Below are 17,657 nucleotides of genomic sequence, written 5' to 3'. Positions count from 1 at the left end.
TCCAGGTCACAGGCAGCGGGCGCTGTGTTCATGTCCATCCGACAGAGGAGGGAACTCACCGCAGGACAGGGGTGGCGGGCATGGGGCCCCGTGGTAAATATTTTAGGTTTTGTGGATCAACTCGAAGGACAATATGTAAATGAGGGGGTGCAGCCGTAGTTTAATCATTTTTACTTTTTAGAGACAGGGTCTTGCTCTGTCACCCAGGCTAGAGTGCAGTGGCACAATCACAGCGCACTAGAGCCTCAACCTCCCAGACGCAGGCAGCCGTCTCTCCTCAGGCTCCTGAGTGGCTGAGACCACGGGAGCACGCCTCCGCACTCGGCTAATGTCCCCATTCTTTTGTAGAGTTGAGGTTTCGCTATGCTGCCCATGCCGGTCTCAAACTCCTGGGCTCAAGTGATCCTCCCGCCTCGCCCCCCGTGTGCTGGGATGACTCATGTTCTAATACAGCTTTCCTCCTGAGCACCAAAACCTGAACTTCACATGATCATCACATGTCAGGAAACCTTCCTCTTCTTTTGATATGACAAGGAGGTGGAATCACAGGAGGGTAAGTCAGTTAAGCAACTGGCCCCAAATAACCCGACTCCCCTCCACCACCAGACCACGCAGCCCCTGAGAGAGACGCCTTTGCTGGGCAAGACACAGGAGGAAGAGCATTAGGGCCCGGAGCGGGGACACCGTCCACCAGTGACCCAGGCCCTTCCTGCTGCCCCCGTTCCTGTGGCAGGCACCTGCTCTCATGCCCAGCTCCTTCCTGGTGCTGCCTTCTCTCCAGATGCCCTCTCCTTCACCTCCTCCTTCCAGGAGCCCGGGCACACTCCCTAACGGCTCCTGGGGACCAGGAGATGGAAAGGAGAGGGCAGAGGTGATGCCAGAGGTGGAAAGAGGTTCAGTTGGAGGGGGGGCCCACTCTGGGCTTAGCCTGGCCTCTGGTCAGCCCCTCCCCACAACCCCCTCTTGGCTGCCAGCACAGCTCAGCACAGCCCAAGCGTTCCAGAGGCTATAAGAACCCAGAGGGCTAGGGGGTCCAGCCAGGGGCCATCTTGGGCCTCCCCCTCCCCTGGGCGCGTCCCTGCGTCTCCACGCTTGGTAGCGGGCACTGTTCTCAAACTCGGAAGTCTAAGCCCATGGCCCATCTTTTTCCTTTCTTCCCATGCAAAAGCTATATCCACTCTGTTTCAGGTCAGTTCGACCATGGACGCTGAAGTGGGAAAGTCAGTGTCCTTTCCAGGGATGGCACCACTGGACACAGACCCTCAAGGCCCTGTGGCCCCAGACAGGAGGGCCATCCCCGCGCAGCAGAGGGTAATTTTTGTGAGCTCACTGTGGTTTGCAGCCACCATGGCACCTCTGCCCACAGGGCCCTCAAGTCTCCCACTGCCTGTCGCCCCCCTCCCCACCCCCACCAAGTGGCCTGTTCCAAGCAGCCTCTAGGACTGGGCGGGCGTTTCCACAGGGCCCTGGCTACACCTGGCCTAGGAAAAGCCTAGCCCTGGGGGAGGCGGGAGGGTGGGCATTCAGCGCCGGGGGTCTGGGGAGAGCCCACCTTGCTCTTCTCCTGCTGCAGCTCAATCTGGATGTCTGTGAGCTTGGCTCGAAGCTCCTCGTTGGCCGCCTGCAGCGCCGCCAGGGCCTCCGCCCTGTCCCCCTTGGCCCGGCTGCCCATGCCCCTCTTGGACATGGTGAGGCTGGATGGCCGGGGGGACGCCCAGGGGCAGGGCTCTCCAGCTGGGCTGGGCTGGGCTGGGCTGGGCTGGGCTGTCCACACCAAGCTCCCAGCAGGTGTCACCAGGGCTGTTGCTGCCCTACATCTTCTCATTCACCTGGTGGGGGAAGCACACGCGTGAGCAGCTCCCCCCGGAGCCTCGGCCTGGAGCTCAGGGGTTGTGTGCCGGGGTGGGGGCACACAGACCCCCCCACCTGCCCTTGTCCCAGCACTGAGGACGCTACCTGGCCTAGGCATGCCGGGGACCCAGCCCCAGACCTCAGAGCCCATCTGCCCTCCGTACGGTGCCCCCAAACAGGGAGCCCGTATCTAAGAGCACATCTCTACACCCTGTGCGTGATAAACACTCAGCATGTGTGAATTCTTTTCTCCTTAGGAATCAGAGACTGAGAGTGGGCAACCAGCTTCAAACCCAGAATTCCGCACGTGGCTGTGAGGCCACAGCACGGCAACAATGCGTATAAACCATGAGCTCTCAGACGGTGGAGGGGACCCCATGACCTGGGCTCCCCCACAGAGACCCGCAAGCCATGCCCAGGAAATGCCCAGAAGTACTGAGAGCAGGGCCTGGGACAGCAGCACAACCCAGGCAGCCGCACCGGGGAAGCAACCCACGTCCATCGACGGGTGAGTGGCTACACAAAACGCAGAATATCCACGGAACAGAACACGATGCAGCCGTAACAAGGAGGGAGATTCACACACACACGACGGCTGGAGAGCCCCAAAGACATTAGGCTGGGTGAAATGAGCCAGCCACAGAAGGACAAGTCCCATATGATTTATTGGATATACTCAGGATCTACAGGAGGCAAATCCAGGAACAAAGTAGAATGGTGGTTGCCAGGGCTTGCAGGAGAGGGGATGGGAGTTACTGTTTCCTGGAGATGGATTCCCTTTTTGTTTTTTGGAGATGGCTCTGTGTCCCATCAAGAGGAGTGGTTGTAAATACACATGAAGCTTCACTCCCTCACCCACTGCCTGCCTCCCGCTGTGCGGCCCAGCTTCTAACAGGCCACGGACAGACACTGGTCCATGGCCAGGCACTGGGGACCCTGGTGTGGGCAATCAGTGATCTCCACTGGTCACAGCAAGTCCTCCAGGTTCAACCCCGTGGAAGATGCTCACTGCCTCAGAAGAGGTGACTGGACGAGGCTGGTGAGATCCTCACAATTTCCTACCACGCTGCCAGGCGCCTCCCCCAGCTGTTCCACTCCCTCAGATGCTCCCACCAGCTACTCTCTGCCAGGTGTTCCTCCCCTCCAGCTGCTCCTCCCCTCTCAGGTGCTCCTCTCTCCCTCTGAGGTTCCTTCAGGCCGCTGCTCTTCTCCCCCAGATACTCCTCTTGGCTGCCAAATGCTCCCGACAGGTCCGCTGGGTCCCTCTGTGGCCCTCCTGCCATCCTCACCGTGACCAGCTTTCCCTGGCAGAGGGAAAAAAGCACCTTCTGCTGTCGTCACCTGCTACAGGGCAGCGAAGGCTCAGGACGGAAGGGACAAGCAGGCAGATCACACACGGGGGCTTTCCCCGCAAACACAGCCCCCATCCCCGACTCCCGCATCTCCTCTCGGGGTGAACACGGGCTCCCCGTACTTCTGCGTCTGTCTCCAGTCTGTTTACCCGCTCACAGGACCTTGGGAAGGAGACTTGGACATGGACCCTTGTAGTTTGATGAAGGCCAAACTTTGTGGGTATGGGGTTCAGAGACCAGTGGAGGTGACCAGGGAAGGGGCAGGGCCATGGGGCAGCCAGGTGGGCCTGGCCTCCAGAGGTGCGTGAAGATGGCCTCACAGAAGGGGGCTCATGGGGAAGTAACACAGATACCCAGGAACTGTGAGGAGCCTGCGGGGCTGAAAGGAGAACTGGGAAGAGGCTGGGCACCTCTTACCCTGCAAGGCCGCCGGCCTCCACCTGGACGGGGAGGGAGGGCCCAGCGGGGCTGACGTCAGCTCTGCATGTGTGAGGTGGTTGAGGGGGGAGCTGGAGGGACCAGGCTCGGGCAGATGGCAGAGGTCGGAGCCGTTGTGGGGTGCAGGGAGAGGAAGGTACCCTCGGGATGCCACTGCAGACAGGGCTGGACCCACAGACGGGGCTGAGGCTGTGCCAGGTTGCCCTGAGGACGTTGTCAGAGGCATCTTCATTTACAAAGGGGTAGGTGCTCACAGGGCCCAGCAGGTGCTGCCTCTCCCCCCTTTCCAGCTCTGTCCTAAGGACAAAACCCCAGGAGCTCAGGAAAGGCCCAAAAAGAGTGCAGAGGAGTAGAGAGGCCTGAGGAGGAGGAGGAGGAAGGGGGCTTGGCTGGCTTTGCCGGTGGAGACTCAGAGGATGTCGGGCAGGCAGGCCCTTCCGGGACACGGACTCCTGGAAACGGGAGGAGATTCTAAAGGTGCTTTGCTCTCTCTTAGATAGCAAGCTGCTCTAGAAGGAGACACACCAGCTGACGCTTAAATGACTTTTAGTGACTCCTGGCCCCAACCACACAAGTGACAGGTGGGCCCACCTCCCGCTTTCCTCCCTGGGGAACCATGAAGGGGCCCCTCTATGGAGAGGAAGAATCCACTGGAGAAGAGCGGGGTCCTATCCTGTGCGCCGGGGTTCGGGTACGTGTTCTCGTCCACCACAGGCGAGCGCTCCGGTCCACGTCCCACCTCCCGCAGAGGTCGTCTTTCCGGCGTCCAAGAGCACGTTCCCACCTCCATTCAAGTCCTCGTGGACAGCCCCGGGGAGACAGGGTTCTGGCTTCCTTCAGCGGCACCACCCTTCTGGGACGGAGCCCGCGCCGCCACTGCCCCCTCCTGGCCACCGCACCGTGTTCTGTGCAGCGCTCACTGCCGGCGGGAGAAACTCCTCCATCTGCTGGCTCCGGCAGGACCATTGGAGAAAAGGCAAAATAAAATGGCTGTCGAGACAGCTGTCGTTCCCACGGTTTTGCTATTTTAAGTAGATGGAGCAGTTTTTGAAAAAGAATCCATTTTAAAGGGTCCTGGCTTGCTAATTTCAAATGGTCAACGTCTGGACCCATCCCAGGAGTTAATTTCTAAGTAGCCCACTGTTTGTGGCATTTAGTAGTTAATTTTGTTTTAGGGAGGCTTCAGTGGAGGGAGGGAGATCCTCTCTCTGTCACCAATGACAGAGTCTGGTCACAGCTACATCTGCCCTGGGGAGCTTGGATCAGCCCTGGAGCAGGAGCTAACAGGGGTCAGGGCAGGTGCAAGCTCAGAGCAGACACCCCTGAAAGCACTGCACCAGCCCCCCACCACAATGGGGTCACAGGAGGGCTGGGGCAGAGCTGTCCCTTCACTGAGAATCACAGCAACACAGCGTGAACCTCACGTGCAGATGAGCCCTCCAGACACCGTGGACTGTCTTCAAACCCACCCTCACCATGCACCGTGGACTCTGCTCAAACCCACCCTCACCATGCACCGTGGACCCTGCTCAAACCCACCCTCACCATGCACCGTGGACCCTGCTCAAACCCACCATCACCATGCACCGTGGACCCTGCTCAAACTCACCATCACCATGCACCGTGGACTCTGCTCAAACTCACCATCACCATGCACTGTGTACTCTGCTCAAACCTACCATCACCAGACACTGTGGACTCTGCTCAAACCCACCCTCACCATGCACCATGGACCCTGCTCAAACCCACCCTCACCATGCACCGTGGACCCTGCTCAAACCTACCATCACCATGCACCGTGGACCCTGCTCAAACTCACCATCACCATGCACCGTGGACTCTGCTCAAACTCACCATCACCATGCACTGTGGACTCTGCTCAAACCTACCATCACCAGACACCGTGGACTCTGCTCAAACCCACCCTCACCAGACACCGTGGACTCTGCTCAAACTCACCATCACCAGACACTGTGGACTCTGCTCAAACCCACCATCACCAGGCACCGTGGACTGTGCTCAAACCCACCCTCACCAGGCACCGTGGACTCTGCTCAAACTCACCATCACCAGACACCGTGGACTCTGCTCAAACCCACCCTCACCAGGCACTGTGGACTCTGCTCAAACCCACCATCACCAGGCACCGTGGACTCTGCTCAAACCCACCATCACCAGGCACCGTGGACTCTGCTCAAACCCACCCTCACCAGGCACCGTGGACTCTGCTCAAACCCACCATCACCAGGCACTGTGGACTCTGCTCAAACCCACCATCACCAGGCACCGTGGACTCTGCTCAAACCCACCATCACCAGGCACCGTGGACTCTGCTCAAACCCACCATCACCAGGGCGGGCACGGTAGCTGCCGACCAACAGCACGGCTGTGCAGCCAGGGGCCTGGTGTGCCGAGGGATGCACCGTCTGTGACACTGCACGTGATCCACAGGCACAGGGCAGGCGGCGTCCAGGGGACCAGCCTGATGAGGACCCATGAATGCACCCATGAGTTTGCACCGTTGACGTAATCAGAATGTACATTAAAGCACTCGGCGTCTTTCGTATGTGCCGAGTTGCATTTGACCAGGAAAAGCCAGAGTCCCTCCCGAGCCTGTTAGTCTGAAAGAGGTAGTTTGCACGCAGGCTCTCCCCAAACCCAGTAGAGAGTGCTTCCCCTGCTGGACAGGGGTCTGCAGCCGGTCTCAGGCCGGGACTGCACCTTCCTACTTTCCTTGGGGGAGTCATTACATTAACAGCACAGATTGCCTTTTATTTCGGGGTATCCGAGGAGGTATAAAAACAATTTACTTCCCAGTCATCGTCTGGAGGCTGCGGACATGCTCCAGGTTGGCCTCTGGTGAGTTGTTTTATGGCAGGAGGTTTCCCTGTGGGGGCAAAGCGTTACGACCAACGATGTGTTTCCACCTCTGGTGAATCTCTGCAGTGAATCTCCTCAGTCAGCCTCTGCGTCGCTGCCGAGGAGGCTGCCCCAGGAAGGATGTTTCCACCACCGGTGAATCTCCGCAGTGAACCTCCCCATCACTGGCGAGGTGGCTGGCCCGGTTAGGGCTTGGTTCCATTCTGTCCCCGTTGGGCTGTTTACTAAGCATTGAGCCTCTGGATTTGGGCTTCAACACCCAAATGACCACCATGGGACACAGAGGACACCGAGAAGTCAGACCCGTCCACACTGAGTGGCCTTCAGAGCCACCCCCTGTGATTTGGGGGCATCCTGGGGCATGATGGTCCATGTCTCTGCAGCTCTCATGACCTCACAGGGCTGTGAGCATTTGGCTTGGATTCTTTCTGGACTAACTAGTTTATCTACAGAGAAGAAAGGACGGATCTGATGATTCATTTCCATGGAAATCCAATATCTGGGGTGGGAGAGGGGATGGAGGAGGGTCAGAGAGCCCATCAGAGCCCACAGGAGGGGGACGCATGGACCCACCAGGCCCACCCCGCAGGTCACCTCTGACAGATGCCTAGGCTTCGTGGGAGGAGAAAGGGTGAAGACACAGGCCCCGGGGCCTCCTCCGTTCACTGGGCCCCTCTCGGTGAGCCTGGCAGGCGGAGCTGCCGGCAGAGGGCTGCAGAGAGGGCGGGGACCACAGTCTTCTCCCCTGGGGCAGACGGGCGTGAGCTTCCAGGTGACCCTGAAGAGAAGCCCCTCACCCATTAAAAACAAATAGGGCTCAGAGGGGGTCGCCAGCTGGCCCTTCGTGCCTGGGTGTCAATATCATTGATCGGAGAACTGGCTCCACACCTGGAAACCCGGGAAAGAGGAAAAGAGGAGCTGTACTCAGGTGGGACAGGAGTTTCTGAAGCAGAAGATCCAGGGCCTGGGCATAGCACGTGGGCTCTGGGGGCTGGAGGGGCGTAGGGGCCGGGGGAGGGAGGCTCACGGTGTGGATGTCACCCAAGACCAACCAACCACCCCAGGTAAAAGGCCCAAAAGAGGCCAGAGGGAGGCCCAGCATCATGGTCATCTGGAATCCCGGAGGCCCAGCCCCTGACTGTCTGCCCCACCCCGGGCCTGGCCTGCCAGCTCTCACTCGACCACCGCTGTGGAAAATCGCAGGTGTGGTGAGACTAGTCACCCACAGGCACCGGCCCTGAAACAGAGAATGTCACCGAGTCCAATTTACAGTTAAAGAATTGGATGCGGGAACCCTGTCTGGGGTCACGTATCAGGTACCCAGCTCTGCCTGACCCAAAGCCACCAGACCATGTCCCTCACCCAGCACATGGTCAGGCTGCTGGCCAGGCTCTGGGTAGGGTACCCCGCATGCATCACCCAGGTTAGGGCTACCAGCATGCTCGAGGCGTGGCATGGGGCCGCTTTCAGAGGCAGAGCAGACCCAGCGCCTGTGAAGAACATGGTAAGCGCTGACCCAGCGTCAGTCCGGGGTCCAGCCAGATGTGCCAGGCCCCAAGGCCCAGGGGAGCCCTGCACTCTGCTGCCCACAGTCACCATTGGTCCTGGAAAACAGCCTCAAACACAGACGCAGCTCACGGGTCTTCCCCACGGACTACGGACACCTGCGTCACCAGGAAAGCTAGCAGCTCAGAGGAGGGCTGACAGGTGAAGGTGGGGCCAGAGCGATTTGCAGTGAGTCTAGAAGTAAGGACTTGGGTTAGAACCTTCGTTTCTAACTACATTTTCCAGTGAAGTTGATTGATGTTGATCTTGCACAAACTCCTAATAGTTTGCAGAAAACAGATTTAAAGTCTTCAGTAGTGGAATTTGGTGTGGAGGGAAGGAACAAAAAGATGCTTCAGATAAATAAAAGTGTCACCGGATCTGTCTGGCCTGCTACGGAGCCACGCCTGCCGGGGTGAGTTGCGATTTGAGGGAAACGGGGAACTCCTGCTTCCTCTCCCCAGCTCACGGTGCCCTGCTTCAAGGCAGGCAGCCCTTTAGAGGTTGATTTTTAATTTTTCTTTTTGAGACAAAGTCTCACTGTGTCACCCAGCCTGGAGTGCAATGGCGCGATCTCCGCTCACTGCAACCTCCGCCTCCCGGGTTCAGGCGAGTCTCCTGCTCAGGCTCCTGAGTGGCTGGGATCACAGGCGCCTGCCGCCACGCCCGGCTAATTTTCGTATTTTTAGTAGAGACAGGGTTTCAACATGTTGGCCAGGCTGATCTCAGGTGATCTGCCGGCCTCGGCCTCCCAAAGTGCTAGGATCACAGGCGTGAGCCCCGTCACCTGGCCAGGAGGTATTTTTAAATGGCTCCCAAACCCAGCTGATGTAAGAACGCCCTGAGGAGGTTACTGAGTACGGCCTGTCTCTCCACGGGGAAGAAGGGCCCAGCACTTTACCCGGCTTCTGATCGTGACACCAGTGTAGCAAATCCAGCTCTGAGAGCAGAGTACTGCGGTAAAGGGCCCCTTCCTCACAGCAGATGCCCCTGGTGTGGCCGGAGGTCACGGGGAAGACCAGGCCCCGGACGGGAGGAGTGTGGCAGGAGGAGCCACGGCTCCGGTAGCCGCTCAGCACCCAGGACAAAAGCAACCCCACCAAACCGGCCTGGCAGGGACACCTAGGAGGGCCCCTACAGGACGGCCACAACCACGATGCTAATGACGCTTCCAGATGGAGAAGAGGCCATTTCACCTCACAGCAACCCACAGGCCTCAGGAAGCACCACGTGTTTCTGAAAAGCAGCTTGGGATCATCCACAAAATCTCTGCATTGACTTCAACGGGTTCACATCTTTGTCTACAAATGTCAAGACGGCAGCACTGAGTCACCAGTCCTCCTCTATAGAATCAACCTAGCTCATTTCACTTTTTATTGACAGGTGATCTTGGCCAGGCACAGAGGCTCGGGCCTGTAACCCCAGACTTTACGAGGCCAACGTGGGAGGATCATTTGAACGCAGGACTCCAAGAGCAGCCTGGCCAACAGAGGGAGACCCCATCTCTGCAATGAAAACACTAGCCCTAAGGTGGGTGCCTGTGGTCCCAGCTCCTTGGGAGGCTGAGGCGGGAGGATGGCTTGAGCCTGGGAGGTCGAGGCCACAGTGAGCTGTGGCCGTGCCACTGCCCTGCCACGGGGCAACAGAGGAAGATTTTGTCTCCAGGGTTTTAAAAAAAAAAAAAAAAAGAAAGAAAGAAAGAAGGGCAATCTCTGTGATTGGAAGCTCAGGTTCTGAATCACCTACACATGCATTACAATTCTAAATTTTCATTGAAGTGCCATGACTATTTCTTAAAAAAAAAAAAAAAAACAAAATAAACAACTTTTACTTTGAGATGATGGTAGACCACTTGCAGTGGTAAGACAGAATGCAGAAACGCCCCATGTCCCCTCTCCATCCCTCCCCCAACGAGAGCATCTGGGAACACAGTGCCACAGGATTGCAACCAGGACGCGGACTGCGAAGCAGCCGAGGTTGGGGACAGTCCTCTCCCCACAGGGTCCCTTTCACTGTCAGATTCACTTTTCCCCTCCCCCCCCTCCCCTGCATAAGTCAGGAAGGCCACCATCTTCTCGTCACTTACGGAATTTTGTGATTTCAAGAATGTTACAGAAACAAAGTTGTAGGTGAAGGCGACCTCCCGAGATCAGTGTGATGCTTGGAGAGCAACACAGGTTGCCACGTGCACCCACAGTGCACCCTTCTCACCAGCGACTCACACCCACGGTGCACCCTTCTCACCACCAACTCACACCCACAGTGCACCCTTCTCACCACCAACTCACAGCCACGGTGCACCCTTCTCACCACCGAGTGACACCCACGGTGCACCCTTCTCAACGCCGACTCACACCCACGGTGCACCCTTCTCACCGCCGACTCACACCCACGGTGCGCCCTTCTCACCGCCGACTCACACCCATGGTGCACCCTTCTCACCGCCGAGTGACACCCATGGTGCACCCTTCTCACCGCCGACTCACACCCACAGTGCACCCTTCTCACCGCCGAGTGTGCCTCACATGTGGCTGCATCAGTTTCTTTCTCCACTCACCCGCTGGAGGAACCTGGCCCTGAGCCATTTCTGGGCTCTATGGCCTCTGGATGTTTCTTCGCCTGGGTGGTTTCCAGAGATGCCTTGGCCCCCATCAGCTGTGTATCAGTGGCCCAGCTCCAACACCCTCGCCTGCATCTGGAGATGTGCCATTTCTAATGTTGCCCCTCTCCTAGGTGAGCTCACAGCCCCTGTGGCTTCTGTTTGCGTTTCTGTAGCCCCTCACTGGGGGTCTCTTGTGCACCTTGGCCATCTGCACAAGCACATCGGGAAATGTCTGCTGTGAGGCTGCTGCCGTCCTGGTTCTTGGCTGGAGGAAGCAGGCTCTCTTCTTGGGGATGACTTGCCTGCACCTGCTGGCTCCGGGTAGCTGGCTTCTCCACCTCTGTGTCTGGAACATCCCAGGCAAAAAGAAAACCCAGGGACGTCACCAGGCGTGATTCTGGGGTCCGAGGTCCCCGGCCAGCTGCTTCCTCCAGCCCACCTTTCGCAGTCTCCTTACACTGGCTTCTTATTTCATGTCCAGGGTTTCAATTGTACTAATGGGGGAGCTGGGAAAACTATGTTCCCACCACCTTCCCAGAGGCAGAAAGCCAGCCACATCTTTTTTAAAACATATCACAGCCAGGTTCAAAGCCACAACTTTTCATCGAGGAAAAAATTCTTGCATCTGTAGGTACCATTATCATTTCAGTTATGCAACAAGTGTGATTTAAAATTAGCCAGTAAACTTCTTGGGGTGGAAGTCACATACTTCTCCAGCCAAGTACAGTGACCACCACCCCGTGTTGAGGGAGTAGCCATCGGCTCTAGGACTCGAGGGCGTGGCCACCTTCAAGCGAGACATGCACTGTATGTATGAGCCACGTTCCATGTGGTTGTAAGTCTGCCCGGGTTATTACTGGGAGGAAGGCTTAGGTCACATTCACACCTAGAAGTCTCTTTTGAGATGTAAGAATCAGCAGCAACGATCACTCTATAAAATAAACCCTGAGCACGTGAGTGGTAGTGTGAGTGCTTTGAAAATATCAGAACTAAAAATAAAAATGCTCTACAGACAGCTTAGCTCCTGCCTGGACAGACTGTCCACTGATCCCGATGTAAAAATTGGGGTTTCTGGAACATGAAGGAACAGATCCCCAGCTCTTCAGCTGAGGAAACCAGGATCCAGACGAAGACCCCCAAGACCACAGCACTGATTCCCAAGAGCGCTGGAGCCCACCTGCTCTCCCCACGGCAGCATAACACATAGGCCGGTGGGTTCCCCATGGATGGAAGCCTGAGCTGTAATACTCAGGGCACTGGGCAGGGCACCAAGACAGGCACTGCCTCTGCGGTGGGCCACTCTAGCCCTCATCCTGAAGGCAAGCCTCGCAGAGAATGCTCTTCCCAAAGAACCGAGCAGTGTCCCACAGCACAGCTCAAAAACCTCTCTCAGGAGGAGTGAACACCCAGGAGGAGGATCGTGGCGATGGAGGCAAGGACTGGATCGCAGCTCCCACTCGGACGAACGGAGCACGTGTGGAGTCTCGCGTCAGGAACTTCTCCATCCAGAATGACTGCAGGAGTAAATCAGGAAAGCTGAGAGGACCCACAGACCCGCTGAAGGAAGCAGATGGCTCCTGCAGGACCTGGGAGACACCTGAAATACTATAGTGCCCAAGCTGTGGAAGTGGGAAAGGGGGACTGAACACACACCCCGACTGGGGAACCTGAAGGTCTAGATCACGGGAGAAGATTCTGACCTTACCTGAAGCTGAGTCAACTTAGAGAGCTGAGTGAAATCCAGGGACAGAGGAAGCCACGGGAAAAGCCCTGTGGGCTCTCTGGGTCCCTAGGGAGCCATTTCTGCCTTACCTCACAGGGGGCCTTGGGGAGGGCAGCCAGAGGCGCTGGAGAAAGGGCACAGGGAGAAGGAAACCTCCACCTGAACTCTGTAACAATTCCAATCTAAGGAAAAGCCTCCTGCCGGAACTCAGGGAGGGTGTGGATCCAGTATACAGACTCCACAGCGCAAGGAAGGATGGAAGCCCTACTTTTGCAGCTGGGAGGCAGGTAGCCTGGGGCAGGTTCTCAGCCCTGCTCGCCCACTGCCTGGAAACAGACTCAAGGCTGCTGGGGGGTGGGCATGGTGGGAGTGAGACCAGCCCTTTGGGTCATGTGGGAGCTGGGTGAGGCCTGTGCTGCCAGCTTTTCCCCACTTCCTCCACAACCTGCATGACTCAGAAGAGGCAGCTGTGATCCTCCTAGGTACACAACTGCATTAACCTGGAATCTCACCCCCATGCCCCACAGCAGCCACAGCAAGACCCACCCAAGACAGTCTGAGCTCAGACACCGGCCCCGCCCCCACCTAATGGGCCTTCCCTATCCACCCTGGTAGCTGAACACAAATGGCATATACTCTTGGGAGTTTAAGGCCCCACTCACCCCAGGTTCCTCTCCATGCTACCACAGATGATGCTCTCTGGAAAGCACCACCTCCCAGCAGGAGGCCAAGTAGTCCAAAAATAGAGCACTGGACCACCAAAGACAAGTCCACTGCACCCCTGCCACCACCACCGGAACAGGTGCTAGTATCCACGGCTGAGAGACCCACAGATGGCTCACATCACAGGACTCTGTGCAGACAACCCCCATACCAGCCTGGAGCCTGGTAGACTTGCTGGGTGGCTAGACCCAGAAGAGAGATAACAATCACTACAGCTCAGCTCTTGGGAAGCTGCATCCATAGTACATCAGGGGAACACCCCATGGGACAAAAATGTCTGAACAACAGCCTTCAGCCCTAAACCTTCCCTCTGACAGAACCTACCCAAATTAGAGGGAACCAAAACACCAACTCTGGCAATATGACAAAACCAGGTTCTTTAACAACCCAAAAGAATCACACTAGCTCACCAATGATGGATCCGAACCAAGCAGAAATCCCTGATTTAGCTTTAAAAAAAAACCTTAGAAGGTCAGCTATTAAGCCAATCAAGGAGGCACCAGAGAAAGGCAAAGTCCAATTTAAGGAAATAGAAAAAATGATACAAGTCAGGAGTTGGAGACCAGCCTGGGCAACATGGTAAACCTTATGTGAACCCCATGGTGAACCTACTAAAAATTCAAACTTAACTAGGCATGGTGGTGCACCTGTAGTCCCAACAACTTGGGAGGCCCAGGCAAGAGAATTGCTTGAACCTGGGAGTCAGAGGCTGCAGTGAGCTGAGATTGCACCACTACATTCCAGCCTGGGTGAAGAATGAGACTCCATCTAAAAAAAAGAATGGTACAAGAAACGAGAGAAGAAATCTTCAGTGAACTAGACAGCATAAATGAAAAACAATAAGACTTCAGGAAACAATGGACATACTTACAGAGATGCAAAATGCCCTGGAAAGTCTCAGCAATAAAATCAAGCAGAAGGAAGAACTTCAGAGCTTCAAGACAAGTTTTTCTAATTAACTCAATACATCAAAGACGAAGAACAAATAAGGAAATATGAACAAAGCCTCCAAGAAGTCTGGGATTATGTTAAACAACCAAACATAAGAACAATGAACAATCAGCATTCTTGAGGAAGAAGAGAAATCTGAAAGTTTGGAAAACGTATTTGGGGGAACAATCAAGGAAAACGTCCCAGCCTCGCTAGAGACCTAGACATCCAAATACAAGAAGCTCAAAGAACACCCGGGAAATTCATCCCCACAGCCTCGCTAGAGACCTAGACGTCCAAATACAAGAAGCTCAAAGAACACCAGGGAAATTCATCCCCAAAAGATCACCACCTCGGCACGGTGTCATCAGGTTATCCAAAGACGAACAAAAGAGTCTTAAGAGCTGTGAGGTAAAAAGCACCAGGTAACCTATATAGGAAAACTTATCAGATTAACAGCAGATTTCTCAGCAGAAACCCTACGAGCTAGAAGGGACTGGGGCCCTATCTTCAGCCTCCTTAAAAAAAAAAAAAAAAAAAAAAAATTACCAGCCAAGAATTTTCTTTCTAGTCAAACTAAGCTTCACAAATGAAGGAAAGATACAGTCTTTTCCAGACAAATGCTGAAAGAATTTGCCACTACCAAGCCAGTGCTACAAGAACTGCTAAAAAAAAAAAAAAAAAAAAAAAAGGCTCTAAATCTTGAAACAAATCCTGGAAAGACATCAAAACAGAACCGCTTTAAGGCATAGATCTCACAGTACCTATAAAACAAAAATACAATTAAGAAAAAAAAGCCAAGGTATACAAGCAACAAATAGAATGATGAATGGAATAGTACCTGGCATCTCAATACTAATGTTGAACATAAATGGCCTAAATGCTCCACTTAAAAGATACAGACTTGCAAAAATGGGTAAGAATTCGCCAACCAAGTATCTGCTGTCTTCAAGAGACTCACCTAACACATAAGGACTCACATAAACTTAAGGTAAAGGGGTGGAAAAAGACATTCCATGCAAATGGACACCAAAAGTGAGCCGGAGTAGCTATTCTTATATCAGACAAAGCAAACTTCAAAGCAACAGCAATTTAAAAAGGCAAAGAGGGACATTATACAATGATAAAAGGCCTTGTCCAACAGGAAAATATCACAATCCTAAATATATGCACCTAACAGTGGAGTTTCTAAATTTATGAATCAATTACAACTAGACCTAAGAAATGAAATAGACAGCAACACAATAATAGTGGGGTCTTCAATACTCCACTGACAGCACTAGACAGGTCATCAAGACAGAAAGTCAACAAAGAAACAATGGACTTAATGGATATTTACAGAACACTCTACCCAACAACTACAGAATATACATTCTATTCAACAGCATATGGAACTTTCTCCAAGACAGATCATACAATAGGCCACAAAACAAGCCTCAATAAATTTAAGAAAACTAAAATTATATCAAGTACTCTCTTAGGCCACAGTGGAATAACACTGGGAACCAACTCCAAAAGGAACCTTTAAAACCATGCAAATACATGGAAATTAAATACCTGTTCCTGAGTGATCATTGAGTCAAAAATGAAATCAAGATGAAAATTAAAAAATTCTTTGAACTAACAACAAGAGTGACCTATAAAAACCTCTGGGACACAACAAGGGCAGTACTAAGAGGAAAATTCATCGCTCTAAACACCTACATCAAGAAGCCTCCAAGAGCACAAACAATCTAAGTCACACTTCAAGGAGCAGCAAAACAAGAACAAACCAACCCTAAACACAGCAGAAGAAAGGAAATAACCAAGATCAGAGCAGAACTAAATGAAATTGAAACAAATGAAAAAATACAAAAGGTAAATGAAACAAAAAGCTAGTTATTTTCATTGATTGAAAAGAATTGATTGATACCCCATTAGTGAGATTAACCAAGAAAAGAATAGAGAAAATTTAAATAAGCTCAATGAGAAATGAAATGGATTACCATTGACATCACAGAAATACAAAAGATCATTCAAGGCTACTATAAACACCCTTATGTGCATAAACTAGAAAAACCTGGTGGAGATGGATACATTCCTGGAGAGACACAACCCTCCTAGCTTAACTTAGGAGGAACTAGATACTCTGAACAGACCACTGACAAGCAGTGAGGCTGAAATGGTAATAAAAGAATTACCAATCAAAAAAAAAAAAAAAAAAATCCAGGACCAGACGGATTCACAGCTGAATTCTACTGGACATTCAAAGAAGAATTGGTACCAATCCTACTGACACTAGTCCACGAGAGAGACAAAGAGGGAATCCTCTCTAAATCATTCTATGAAGCCAGTATCACCCTAATACCACAACAGGGAAAGGACATAACCAAAAAAGAAAACTACGGACCAATATCCTTGATGAACATAGATGCTAAAATCCTTAACAAAATACTAGCTAATGGAATCCAACAGCATATCAAAAAGAGAATCCACCATGATTAAGTAGGTTCATACCAGGGATGCAGGGACAGTTTAACATGCACCGGTCAATAAAGGTGATACAACACATAAACAGAATTAGAAACAAAAATCACATGATCATCTCGATAGATGCAGAGCAAGCATTTGACAAAATCTAGCATCGCTTTATAATTAAAACTCTCAGCAAAATCGGCTACAAGGGACATAACTCAATGTAATCAAAGCCATCTATGACAAACCCACGACCAACATGATGCTGATTGGGGAAAAGCTGGAAGCATTCCCTCTGAGAACTGGAACAAGACAAGGACGCCCACTCTCACCACGCCTCTTCAACGTAGTACTGGAAGTCCTCGCCAGCGCAATCAGACGAGAGAAAGAAATAAACGGCATCCAAATCGGTAAAGAGGAAGTGAAACTCTCACTGTTGCTGATGATATGACTGTTTACCTAGAAAACCCTAAAGACTCCTCCAAAAAGTTCCTGCTACTGATCAAAGAATTTAGCAAAGTTTCCAGATACAAAATTAGTGTACACAAATCAGTAGCTCTCCTATACACCAACAGCAAAAAGCTGAGAATCAAATCAAGAACTTAACCCCTTTTATAACAGCTGAAAAAAAACCAACTTAGGAATATACCTAACCAAGGAGGTGAAAGACCTTTACAAGAAAAACTATAAAACACTCCTGAAAGAAGTTACAGACGACAGAAGTAAGTGGGAATTCATCCCGTGCTCTTGGTTGCGTAGAATATTGTGAAAATGACCATACTGCCAAAAGCAATCTACAAATTCAATGCAATTCCCATCAAAATATCACCAACATTCTTCATGGAACTAGAAAAAAAAATCCTAAAATTCACATGGTATCAAAAAGCCCACATGGCCAAAGGAAGACTAAGAAAGCAAAAAGAACAAACCTGGAAGAATCACATTACCCGATTTCAGACTATACTGTAAGGCCACAGTCACCAAAACTGCATGGTACTGGTATAAAAACAGACAGACCAATGGAACAGAATAGAGAACTTTGGGTTCAAATAAACCCAAACATTTACAGCCAACTGGTCTTTGACAAAGCGAACAAAACCAAAGTGGGGAAAGGAAATCCTTTTTAACAAATGGTGCAGGGGTAACTGGCTAACCACAC

General features: G+C 52.7%; 1 protein-coding gene across 11 annotated transcripts in view; it reads right to left on the bottom strand.

Moving 5' to 3' along the window:
• JAKMIP3 (Janus kinase and microtubule interacting protein 3) overlaps positions 1–17,657 on the bottom strand; it is a 97,156-nt gene that overhangs the window by 64,494 nt on the left and 15,005 nt on the right. For 10 of the 11 annotated variants that reach the window (XM_032282033.1, XM_032282031.1, XM_032282034.1 and 7 more), the window contains exon 2: positions 1,553–1,829. The exons of the other annotated variant lie outside the window; for it this stretch is intronic. In XM_032282033.1, the coding sequence (XP_032137924.1) occupies positions 1,553–1,825 (273 nt within the window). In that variant the 5' untranslated portion in view covers positions 1,826–1,829. The remainder of the gene's footprint in view (positions 1–1,552; positions 1,830–17,657) is intronic. 11 annotated transcript variants of the gene reach the window in all.

Source organism: Sapajus apella, unplaced genomic scaffold, assembly GCF_009761245.1.
Source record: "Sapajus apella isolate SASKATOON/1434 unplaced genomic scaffold, GSC_monkey_1.0 scaffold13, whole genome shotgun sequence".
Lineage (NCBI taxonomy): Eukaryota > Metazoa > Chordata > Mammalia > Primates > Cebidae > Sapajus > Sapajus apella.
Note: the sequence above shows the minus strand (reverse complement) of the source record. Positions and strands in the feature narration are given on the sequence as shown.